The sequence below is a fragment of the Aythya marila genome (genome assembly GCF_965140915.1).
Source record: "Aythya marila genome assembly, chromosome: 2".
Taxonomy (NCBI): Eukaryota; Metazoa; Chordata; class Aves; order Anseriformes; family Anatidae; genus Aythya; species Aythya marila.
Window position 1 is genome coordinate 108,445,191 of NC_139043.1, and position 12,928 is coordinate 108,458,118.

At 43.7% G+C, this 12,928-nt stretch overlaps 1 protein-coding gene across 1 annotated transcript in view; it reads left to right on the forward strand.

Moving 5' to 3' along the window:
* Positions 1–778: 778 nt before the first annotated feature.
* LAMA3 (laminin subunit alpha 3) overlaps positions 779–12,928 on the forward strand; it is a gene marked incomplete at its 5' end in the record, with an annotated part of 111,087 nt that continues 98,937 nt past the window's right edge. The window contains 2 exons of the mRNA XM_082752971.1: positions 779–1,087; positions 6,358–6,510. Of these exons, the coding sequence (XP_082609097.1) occupies positions 779–1,087; positions 6,358–6,510 (462 nt within the window). The remainder of the gene's footprint in view (positions 1,088–6,357; positions 6,511–12,928) is intronic.

Here is a 12,928-nt window from a genome sequence, read left to right on the forward strand (position 1 = left end):
CTCCTGCCTCAACCCTCCTTCTGTGTTATCCAAAGCCTGTGCCAAACACCTTCAAAAAGACAGCAGGTTCATTGTCTGCCCCGGCCGAGCAGCACAACCCTGGCACATGGAGCTTGGCCGTGTGCCATCCTGGTGACCTGTAGGTAGAAGCATGGAATCGTAGAATATACCAAGTTGGAAGGACCCACAAGGACAGTGAGTCCAGCTCCTGGCTCCACACAGCACCACCCAAAAAATCAGACCATGTGTCTGAGAGTGTTATCCAAATACTTACGTCTGACAGGCTCAGTGCCATGACCACTGCCCTGGGAGCCTGTCCCAGTGCCCGACCACCTCTGGGTGCAGGCCCTTTCCCTAACCCCCAGCCTGACCCTCCCCTGTCCCAGCTCCACGCCGTTCCCTCGGGTCCTGTCGCTGTCCCCAGCAGCACACCTTTTGCGAAAACCTTGATTTTATTTATATCACACGGCAGGGCTTACGGGGCTGGGATGCCCGCAGATTTCCCCGCAGTCCCTTAACCAAACCACCCCCAGATGCACTGAGGGGGCCACCCCTCAACATGGCGGCGGGGCTCGCACCTGGCCCCGACCCCACCGGCCCTGAGAGCCCTCGCCCTCGCCCCGTGCCCGGGATCTCCGCTGTCTCCCGGGGCTTTTGGGGCTTTTGGCCTCAGCGGGGGTGTGTTCGCGGCTCTCCCCGCCCCGCACACCGCTGCAGCCCCGGCCCGCCGCAGCTATAGGGCCGCCTTCGGGGCGGCGAGGGCAGAGCCGGGCTCACGATGGCCGCGGCGCGGCGGCGGCTCCTCTGGGCGCTCCTCCCGCCCCTCTTCGCCCTCTGCCCGGCGCAGACGGAGCCCCCCGGCTCCCTGGGGCTCAGCCTCCACCCGCCTTATTTCAACCTGGCCGAGACGGCCGGCATCTGGGCCACGGCCACCTGCGGGGAGAAGGAGGAGGAAGAAGAAGAGGAGGAGGAGAAGAAGGCGGGTGGTGGTGGTGGTGGCGGTGGTGGCGGTGCTGGCGGGCGGCCGGAGCTGTACTGCAAGCTGGTGGGGGGCCCCGCCGCCGCCCCGCTGGGCCGTGCCATCCAGGTAGCGTGTGGGGACCGAGAGGGGCGACGGTGGGGACAGGAGAGGGGTAATGGGACCGAGAGGGGCGATGGTGGGGGACCGGGGGGGGCGGTGGCGCCGCCGACCCTGCCCGCAGCCCCGGCGGCTCGCGGGAGGGGGACAGGGGCTGTGAGGATGGGGACGGTGGCTGGCGTCTCCAGTCATGCCGCGAGGAAAAGCAAAAATCCTCGCGAAAGGCTGATGGAAGTGTGTTTTGAGCTTTTTTTCTGTGCACACCACGAGCTCCGTGGTGTGCTGGGGCTGGTGGTCAGAGTCGGCTCCGACAGAGCACGGAGGGGCAGGGGGGCTTTCCTACAGCCTCCGACCTCCCCGAGCTCTGCTGTTTGTGCTCTGCTTGGTGGGAGGGGGAGACAGGCGGGATGAAACCGCACTTTGAGAGGGATTTTGAAAGATTTAAGGTCCGCTTCGTGACTCCAGGCGATACAGAAAGAATCCGCATCTAACTCGGTGTCCTGGGAGAAGGGTTAGCGTTTCCAAGACTTCAGAGGCATTTGTGTGTTTTAACAGTGAAATAACCCTCGAGATCTGGTCTCAGAAGAGCTTCCAGCTTTTCCTTCTTGTTTGGTAGCAGGGACAGGTGCTCAAGAGAGGGGAGAGTGCTTGGAAGGCTCGGCACTGGCACACAGCAAGGTGCTCAGTGCCCAAATCCTCTGTAATTCTTCCCCTGCCTCACACGATATCTCCATTTACCTTGCATCTGTGTAGTGCCCTCCGTCACAGCAAGCTGAGTGTGCTTTGGAGATGCTTACAGGTGGAGTAAGGCAGATTTCCTGTTAGTAAAACAGGGCTGCAGGTGTTAAATGCTTCAGCTAAGGTTACAAAGCGACGTTGCTGTGAGCAGGGAAACTGCTTGCTCCTCTGCTTCTACCATGTCTCTGAAGTTTAGGCATCTGTCCCTACACATTGAGCACTTCTGTGTTTGAAATTCACCTGCTGGTATGGCTGTTTTAGGTACTAGCAAGCCTAATAACCTCTGCTGCTTTCTCAGCAGCACACGCTATAGCCCACTGCTGCAGTAAGATCTCATACGAACATGCTTTAGAATAACAGAAAGCACAGCATAACAAAAATCAGCAATAAATATGAGGTTAACAGGTCAAACAAGTGGAACAAGGCATGCAGTGTGATGCGTTGCCATTGATTATTTTTCTAATTGTTCCCTTTATACTAACATCTAGTTGGAAATGAGAGTTTTTGTATGTGGGAAGAGGCTGGCAAGGGGAGAGTTCCTCTTGTTAAATATTTGCCTTACAGGTCCCGGGTTAGAAGCAGTTATGGTTCATTCCTGATTCATGTTCCTAGGACTGCTGACAGCTCAGCTCTGGCACAAGGGAGCCTGGTGCGCCTCCTGAAGCGGTTGTGTAAATGTGGATGCAGCAGTATCTCCCTCCAGTTTTAACAAAGCCCCATTGAAATACATAACATGAATACTTCTGTAGTTTACCAGTAGTTGTTGTGGCTTGAGAAGGCTTGGAAAATTCTTTCTGAAGGCCAGGGAAATCCAGCCATGGAAAATGTGATAGCAGCACAATGTGCATATTATCAAGCCACTCCACCTCTCAAGTTCAAAGACACTGTAAATAAGAGAATCTTTTTTTTTTTTTTTTTTTTTTTTTTTTCTTCTTTGGTGAAAAACTGGCCAGACATGCATTAAATTCTTGCAGAAGCTGAGCTTATCTTGAAGGATTTAGATCAACGTAATCATTCATGTGTTGTTTCTTAGAAGTTTGATAGGGGGTCAGATGGCTTTTACGCAAGGTGGCAGTGATGGATCTAATAGCCACTGTCAGGCCAGTTCCAAGTTAAAGCTGCACTATGTGCTTGAGTCACTCACTTTTGGAGAGTATCCACAGCTGGATGGTGGCTGTTGTGCTGCCAGGAGGGAAACCAGAAGGTGCAGAGGGTGCTTGCCCTTTTTGTGAAGGGAGCACGTGGCTCTGTTGCGGTGCTGTCACAAGCACTTAAAATACGGCAAGGAGAAGAAGAGCAGCCCCAGCTTCACTTCTGCTTTTTCATCAACCTCTTTTGTTCAGCTTGTTGTTTGATATGTCCACCAGTGAAGCCTGTTGTCCCCAGAAAATCCAGGGGGAGCATTCATTAAAGCCCTTCCAGGAGCTGACAGGTAGGGTGGGCAGTCCCTGCAGGTACAGCTCAGCCTCCAGGTGCAGCCTGAGGCTTGTGACGTACCTTGGACGTACACTGTGGAAGAGCAGCTTGTTTCCCTTGTTTAGCACATTGGCGAGCGGGGCCATGGCTTAATAAGAGCAGTGTTGAGTGAACAGATGCACTGCCGTGCAAAATATGTTGGCAACCCTGACAGATAAATGACATGCCTGGTTTTGCCTGCAGATCTGTCCACAGTGGTGTGCGGGTGTGAATTAAAGTTTAACTGCATACCTGCCTTGCCTTGCCAGTGGGTGCAGATCTTCTAGCTATTAACGTGTGAACAAGTCCCTCATCGTTCTAGCTTTCTGTAATTTACAGGTGAGGAGGCATTTTCATTGATGTCATCGATCCCCACTGCTTTATGCAGTCTCAGTTTTTTTTCCCCTGCTCAGGAGAACCGAGGGAAAGGAGGGTAGCAAGGTCACCAGCGGATGCACACCTGCCTGGGTGATGAACTGCAGCCAAAATCAAAGGATGGCAGGATGCCTGGTCTGCAGGAATTGCAGCGTGTCCCGTGGCAGACAGGCTGGGGGTGGCGTGCCTGCAGGTACTGCCAGTGGGAAGCAGGGAAGGCCGCTCAATCCAATAACTTATTTTCTTTCCTTTTTTTTGTTTTTTTTTTTCTGCCTTTTTGGCAGGTTTGCTGGAATGTACTTTAAATAACTGAAACTCCAGTTGCAATGAAATTCTTTGAATTATGGGTCCGAAAAGAAAAAGGAGGTGTCTTGAGTTCAGATCAGGTGCTCTGGAATACTGAAATAACATAGGTGTATGGAAATGTAACACTTGTGTTCAATATGCCTCATTGTTTTCTGTTCATTCTGCCTTTCTGTGACGCTGTTGCCAGATTGGAGCTGAAATTGCTGTGGCAGCAACTGTTTCCTATATATTTCCAGCCAGATCGTTGTGAATGTGAATTGAGATCTAAAGACCGTGTTTCATGGATGCTGCAAAACTATTTAGGTATTACAACACCACAAGCTTCCCTGTGTTGGAACTCCACTTCAAGCATGCATCTGTCAGGAAATATTATATAAAGATGCTCTGATGTGGTGGCAGCTGTAACTGCACGGATTAATTGCTCAGTGTATTGATTCTGCAGATTGTGACCCAGTGTGCTGGGTCCTCATTGCAGCAACTGGCAACGTTGCCAGTAGCTAGCACAGCCTGAGGTGGTGTCAGCTGTGTCAGAACCCAAGTATCCTGGCCTATTGTAGCTGTTTGTACAAAAATCAGCCAAGTCACCTTCTCCGACAGAGCTGGAGGAGAGCCGTGTTATAGCTTGATCCCCTGACGTAGTTAACCAACCTGTGTAGGTATGGATTTACTAAGTCTGTAAATAACTTGTTGAATTCTCACTTGTTGAATTCTTAACCCTCAGCCAGGTTGACAACTGCAGTGCTAATTCAGAACAACTAACGGTGGTCACGTCTTCTGGCAACAACAGCATCTTCTGGGCTTGCCAGAAGAGCAGGATGAGGACAGAACCACTGCTACGTGCAGATACTGAAATAGTTACAACTTACTCAGAAATATTCAGTGAACATCCATGTTTTCAATTTGAAAGACACAAGAGGATGCGATTGTATCACATGAGAATGATGTAGTTTGCAAACCATTAGTAACTATGGAAGAGGTTAAACAGATTCTGCTAGAGAGAAACATCTTAGATTCACCAAGTGTGGATCTACAAGAGTGTATCCAGCAAGAATGAGAGAGCCCTAATGTCATTCCTGTATTAAAAGGGGACAAGTGTGACTGCTGAAGTTAGTTTGCACTGGTTAGTGTGACAGCAGTGGCAAACAAATTTATACCTATACAGGATTGTTAATACTTCAGAGATAGGAATATACTTGATGCCAAGAGACATGGGTTGTGGAAACAACAAAAGATGACTTTTTTTTCTTCTTTGATTTTTCTTTTTTTCTCTTTAGTTTATAAAAGAAATGGTTTAAATATGACATATCACCTTACTTAAAACACAGATCCAATACAGGGTCAGCACCTTGCAGGCTGAATGGATTAAGCACCTTAATGAAGAACCTATTAAGAGGGTAGTTCCATGTAATGAAAATGTCATTTTTCTATTGGGGTTCTACAAAGATCTGTACCTGGCATGGTTTATCACATCAATCACTTACACCCAGTGACTGGAATAAGATGTGAATGGGACAGTAAAAAGATTGCTTAATAACTAATTTCAATACTTCAACGCTAATCTTAGTAGACAGTTAAAATGCATTTTCTTGAAGATAAAAATACCGCTGTGGGGCAAGCCAAGATGCCAAATAAAAAGACAATTTGGTTTCATGAAGCTTATTCATTGTTATTATTTGCAACAGTACAAAGATCTTTAGAAACTGTCAAAGAGAGATTTTCAGAGCATTTCCAGAATGTGGCTTTAATTGTGGACTGAAAATTGGGTAGTGACTTCTGCAAATGAAGATTTAATGGGATTCTTTCGTTGTCCTTAAAGGGAATACTCTGTGTAACCCATTGCATTTTCCATGGGTATGTATTTTTCAGAAGTTTCTTTTTCAGAATGTACTTCAATAGCATGGAAAAAGAAACAAATCCTTGTTATAAAATTATAACACCAATCTTACACATCCAAAAGTAGTTGAGTGTTTTTTATGGTTTTGTTACTGCCGGTCTCCTGTGTGCATGTGCTGATGTTTCACAGTCTTTTAAGAGAATAGAGGGTAATTTTTGTATTGGTCTTAATCCAGCTATAAGAATCTTTGTTGCATCAATTTCCCATGGACGTGCCTGCAGAAGTCATAAGGGTAATTGCAGCAAGGTATCAGTAAACGTATTGAGAAGGAAAACTACAATAAATCTTGTCTTAAAGAGATTTCTGAATTTTGTAACATAGAATTGTGTGTGTTTCAGGGTATAAGTGTGTATATTAATTACAAGGGGAATCATTATACAGAAAAAAAATGCACTATAGAGAAGTAAAATTTAACTCCATTTTTAGTCAAAGCTCTGATCTGAATCTCATTGTGCATCTGCAGTGCGTAAGATTTCAACTGATGCCATCTTCTAAATTAACTGTGTTTCAGGGACAATTTTGTGATTATTGCAATGCTGCTGATCCCAGAAAAGCTCACCCCATAACTAATGCGATTGATGGAACGGAGCGTTGGTGGCAAAGTCCTCCTCTGTCTATGGGTTTAAAATACAACGAAGTCAATGTCACTTTAGATCTGGGACAGGTGAGTGCGTGAGCTGTTTTGATCATTTTGATTTGGTTTGATCATTTCTTGCCTCTGTATAAAAGCTTTGCAATTGGGAGGGATGTTTGAACTAATTATTTTAACTTTCAACCCCATACTTTTTTTTGTCTGTTTTATATTACATTTTTTTTTTTCCTTGTTAACTGATTTAACGTTATTATAGTGATTATCTTCCTTGGAAATTGTAATGATGTGTGTTTTTGCCACAGGTATCATCCTGATTCAGTGACTGTGCTTTCTTTCACAAGCATTGTAACTTGTTAACCAGAGGTTATAGAGGGAATTGCCCAGTTGAAACCAGGGCTGTGCCTTACATTTCATATTCTCCTTTTCCATGGGTCTGTACAGAGAGATTTCACAATCACTTTCCCTGTACACATCTTGAGAATAATGTTTGAAGTCTGCTTTTGCCTCGAGGATCCTTCTGGTTCCTCTGTCATCCAGCAAGATCTTCAAGGTAGACAGGATAATATTGATAACATGACCTAAAAAAGAAGGGTCAGCAAAAACAGTGTAATAGGAATTAGTGAGATGACAGTAACATGATCACCCATATTTCTTCTGCAGGTGATAGGCAAATAGATAACAGTAAAGCCTCTGCATCTGTAACTGTAGCTTTTAAGTCACAGGGCTGGATTCTCAGCTGCCCTAATTGGGCACTGATCCAGCAAAATTAGTTATGCTCTGCAATTTTACACCAGCTGAAAATGTATGCCTATAAATACATGTGTATTGCAGCCTCCAATAATATATATATATATATATAAATGTTTTTTTTGGACAGTGGTAACTGTTTACTGACACTAGTGATACATAGGCCAAGATTATTTTTTTAAATTGGCTTTCAATTTAGTTAATAGCAAGAGGATAATAAAGGAAAAAAAACAATAACAAAGGAAAAAAGTATCTTTGAGACTTAGCTGCTGTTTTGTTGGGGATTCAGGTGCAAATAATTCTGCCTCTTCCACTACATAGGGTTTTAATGCTCCTATGCCTCACATGGCTGGAATGCATCTCATTTTGAGGATATTTTCATTCTGTATTGTTTTTTAATCTAGTGTTCCAGCAGTGCAGAAATACTAGATAACTCTAGATGGAAATGGAGAATTTCAGTAGTTAAACTGAACTGTTGTGATAATTGAATCTACGTTTTATTGTTTAAATGAATGCCATGCGTGTTTGCTTTTTTTCCACTGTACCATGAAAAAAGGAGTTATGTCTAAGCCGTTTAATTTTTAGGCCATAGTATTCACACTAGCCTAGCACACAATGGTGTGATCTCTCTCTGGTAAAAACGCACTCTTTCTGATAAAATGCACTGTGGAGGGGCATTGCATCCCCTGAGACTTCTTGCTCCCATAAATTGAGTCGCTTAGCCATTCACTTCCAGTGAATTGTAGAGAAGTGTGGCTTTTAGGCTGGGCATGCAGAGCAGGGGGACACTGAATGCAGAGCATGGTGCTGCTATGAATAGGCATGGACAGACAATCACCTTCCAGTAAAGCAGATCTTTCATTTTGAGCTGCTTGCTTCCTTGATGGTCTCAGTAAGACAGAATTAGGTTGCAGACTAAAGTCTGTAATTTGCCTTGCAGTATAATCCAGTGTATTTGTGACCAACACCGGAATATCATCATCAAAACCTTGTGTAACACCCGTGAAGCTGCTCCATCCATCACTAGTGTTACCACCGTGTGTTTGTTAGCTTCTTTGGAGGAGCTACTGACAGGCACTTAATCTGTTATGGGTTGAGTAAACTTCTGAGAAATCTCCTTCCTTCAGAGGAAGGATGTGGATTGAGTGCCCTCTTCTCATGGGACTCCTTGGAGACCAGCTATGTGCTGGTTATTAGTTATTAAAAGATTTCTCAGCAGGAGGCTGTGTCTTTCTCTTTACTCTGGTACCACTTGGAAAGGTTACTCTGAACTCCCTTACTGTGAAATGAAGGAAATCCAAGACACAGGTCAAAATGACTTCAGGACTTGTGATCAAGAAGGGATCATTTTATTTGGTGGATGAATGAGGGTGGATGGTTTGTTAGGTTTTCTCTGTGTGTGGTGCTTTTTTTTTTTTTCATTTGTTTGTGTTTGTGAAGGGAAAAGCAAACAGACATAATCTTGTATCTGTGTTCAGTCAGTTAAACCTTGGTTTCAGGATGTGTTTGAACCTGAGATTCACTTTTGACATTTTGCCTGGTATTCTCCCATCCCAAATTCATTCTGTAATGCACAATACTAATCATAAAATAAAAGTAAATACTGTGACAGAGTAAGTCTATTGAAGTGAACAAGTAAACACTGAGACCTCAACTCACCTTACCTTATTTCAGGGACCTAAAAATTAAGAGCTTACTCAGTTAGTCATGCAGACTTTCTCAGTAGTCAAGAAAGACAGACAAACACTTTCAGAGTGCAGTTGGCTGTTAAATGAACTGAAATAAGGCTTTTTTTCCATAAAGAAAAATGAATGTGCTTAAAATCAGGTTTGTGCCTAAATACCCTGCGGAACAACATGCAATAATACTGGGAAGATATCAGAAATGTAGTTTTCCTCACTGCTTGTTTGTCATATTCTTTATTTTAACATAAGACACCTTCTTCAAACAAAATATGGAAATACTTTCACATTTTGATGTATATGCAAAATAGGACAGAGTAAGGTACGTATGTGTGCAGAAAAGCAATGATTGAGTTGTAAATTGGTCATCAAATAATCACAATTAGAGGAAGCAGAATGCCAGAAGGCTTTTATTTGCTGTGTTCCTGCCATTATATCTTTAAGACTCAGAGTGTAAGTCCCAGTGGAGCCTTTTGTCAGTATTCTGAAGACAATATTTAATTGAGTAGTTGCACCATGATGAAAGTTTGAGAGCTCATTAAACTGGCGTTAGAACACCCACCCGCTGCTGATCCTGTTTCACAAGAACTGGGGATGATTTTGACAGTCAAAATTTCTTCAGGATCTTAAATCTTTATGTTAAAAAAATGTTCACTCTGTTGTACTTTGTAATATGAGAAAAAGCAAAAACTTTAAAGCAAAAGCTCTGCTTTATGTCCCTTTCTGCCTTATAACTCTACTACAGTTATAATTCTAATCAATCACAGCCCTTCTGAATAATAATTATAATGTTGATCCCTGGGGCATTCTCTCCATTCTGTTAACATACCTACTTATGCTGTGGCTATTCCTGACTTGTTTCAAATATTTGGATCAAATGGAGACCTTTAATTGGCCCAGATTTTCCCAACATAGTTTTCAATATATTTTAATCTTTTGAATGCAGACTGTTTGACTGAACCTCGTTGCTGATCCCCTGACTCTTTGGATTGCCTGTCTTTAGCAGGTGTGCCCTCATCTTTGGCTTCCTTAATGCTCAGCAAATATTGCACCAATACTCCCCCAGCTATTTTTCTGAACTCTGTGTTTAGATGTAGAAGATGAAGGTTCAGGATAGCATGATGAAAAATAAATTACTTTCTGTAGGGAGAGAGGGAAACTGAAACATAATTTTAAGATTAGTAGTATGGCCTGTGGAAGACTTGATGCTTTTATATCATCTGCCAATTAAAGTATGTAAACATGTACAGGAACATGCTCCATTTATTCCTCATTCCCACTACAAGTATATTCTTAGCCCAGTTGCCAGATTTAATCAGGGAAACACCCTAAATAAACCATTTCTTGCTCATATGTTGTGCTTTAAGAAGTAGTCAATGTGTTGTGTTTTCTTACAGATTTAATTAAGACATTTTGAATGGCCGGATTTTTTGTTTTTATGCTTGTATTATTGTGTGTATTTGGTATTGAGAGATTTTATTCCTAGAGCCTACAGAAAGATATTTGAAGGCCTGCTCTCCTTAGATTTCCTGACACCATCTTCCTCTGGTTCTTCTTCAGCATCCTCTTAGGAAGATCTTTGCTCCCACTCATTGATCTCACTCCCTCAGTGTCTGAAGTCTCCTTTTCCCACCTTCCTCTGTATGTCCATTCCTACACGTTACCTTCATCTGTGATGTGTTGCCCTAACTACCTCACTTTTCATCTCAACATAGTAAAATAGCCTTCACGATAGCCTTCAGCCCTCCACACTTCCCCATGTTTTCTTCTAGTGCTGACAGTCCTACTGTGTTCTTTGTACTTTGCACTGCAGCCTTCATAAGGGGATGTTTATCTCCTGGACAACTGAGGTCTGGACCATACAAATCCTCTCCCGTATGAATAACTTCAGTGTTCTTTGAAGAAATAGGCCCAATGTAAGAAATAATTATGAGCATTGAGTTGGTCTTTGTCCAATTCCCAATGGAAAAGTGGCTGCATGAGAAATTTCAGGATTGTAGCTGACAATCACTGATGTATGCCTGCAGTCTTGGCAGAAAGACCAAGAACCTGGACAATAGACCACCCTTTCATTTCCGAAAGTGTTCTTTCCAGAATACTGCCTGTGAAACGTGGAGAGCTTTTCCCTTCTGGTCCTGCACATTGACTGCCATAGAGAAAGGGCTTAACATCTCACCTGTGTCAGCCAGGCATGTTCACAGACACATGGATAACCAAATACAAGCGTAGCTTCTCGGTGTCAGTGGCTGGTTAAACAAAGAAGTCGTATGAGCTTCTCCAGTCGCTTGTATATGTAACGTTAGCACTGCTGCATTTACGTGTTCGGGATTAAATGGTACAGATCTAATGCCTCTCACACACTGTGCACACGGGCTTTTCTCTGCACCTTTACCATAGCTACTTTTCCAGGTGGTAACCACCAAAAAGTCTGGTTCAGTTCTCTCTAGTTAACTTTTTTTGTATTACAGTTTTGTCTGCAAAAATCTATGGCTGGGGGTTGATAAATCGTGATGGAAGTGACTAGTAGGTCTCTGGGTCTCTAAGGATGCCTCAAGCCCTACTGAGAGGTTACTGAAGAAAGGAGGTGCTGACCCCTTTGCAACAAGAATAAATAAAAGCCTTTTGTTTTAACCATAATCATGGGATTTTTACTTCATTTAATTATATTTTTATTGCTTGGTCTGCAATTATTTCTTTTTTGTGTGTGGATAAATTCTATTAGATATTTGCAACAAAAAACAAAAGAATGGTTATTTTTACTGCTTTGTTGCATTTTTAACACTCCTTGAGACGTATTCCCTTCCACTTTCTGAATGCAATCGTACAAACCCGAGCAGCATTTAAAACTATGAGATGGAAGGAGAATGCACATCAATTGAAGGCTTTCGTGTGCATCAGTAGTTTGAAGTTGACGTACATTTTTTTTTTTCTTTTGTGGTTTCCATGGAAGTATGCCAAGTGTGGTGCTGTGAGGCAGTGCCTTAATTAGTGGCAGGCCTGGTAGAAGAGTGCTTTCCTGATTTAATGCACATGTTTGACTCCTTCAGCTTCACACACATTGAGTAGTCACGGGCTTAAATCAGTTCCACAGCTGCGCAGCAGATCTGGCATACAGGTGTTCGAAGGGCACCGCGTGCTGATTCAGCTGTGCTACACAGAATACTATTGCGTGTCTTCATTTTGGGCACAGTTTTCTTTAAATGTGTTTGAAAGGTTGTAGTCCAGGGTGACACGGATGGGTAAGTGAGCATGTTTCAGGTTTCAGTTCTTCAGCAGTGAGGAAGCACAGTGGGAATGGAATTCACCGCTTCTATTTTGCTCACGCTTACGAGAAGGCATCACCTGCTACGAGACAAGACGAGACGAAACTCCCTGTGTCAGCAGTCTGAGGAGCATCTCAGGAAAAGAATAGAACTGCATGACAGGCTGAGGCAGGTGCTGTCAGCTTTTTTGGAGAGTAGGTAGAAGGTCATTGTCGTCGTGGTTCAACAGCATGACTGCAAGCAATGGTGTCCTGGAGGAGTGGTCTGCATTTTATGTGTGCTTCTTTTGTGTCCCCCTGAGCTTTCTAAGACATTTGTCTTGATGAAATCTGGCTTGATGAGCATGTGGACTGTTGTCAGCCCTTGTTAATATGCTTGTAAGAATGGAATTCTTAAAGACTTTAAAGCATAGGGGTGAGAATATTAATGGATAGGCAGTTGCCTGCATGGTGCAGACCTGGTTTTAAGAGATCCTAACACTAAAAAGCAAGAATGTAAAACAATTTCTTTTAGGAATTACACAACTGTTACCTTTCCCTGGGAGGATACCAGACTTTGCACTGAATGGCCATGCTGGATGACATGTAGGGTCTGTATGGCCAATATCCCTGCACTGAAACTTGCCAGTCAAGTAGCAGAAGTTGCATAGGTGGAGTATCAAAAACTCAATAAGAGCAAAGCTTGCAACAGTGCCCGAAGTATTCAGCTGTTTCTGACCACTGGTTTGGAGATTTTCAATCAGTAATTCAAGGACATTGTGCCAGTGGTGCAGTCATTGTGAATAGTTCTGGGGAAAAG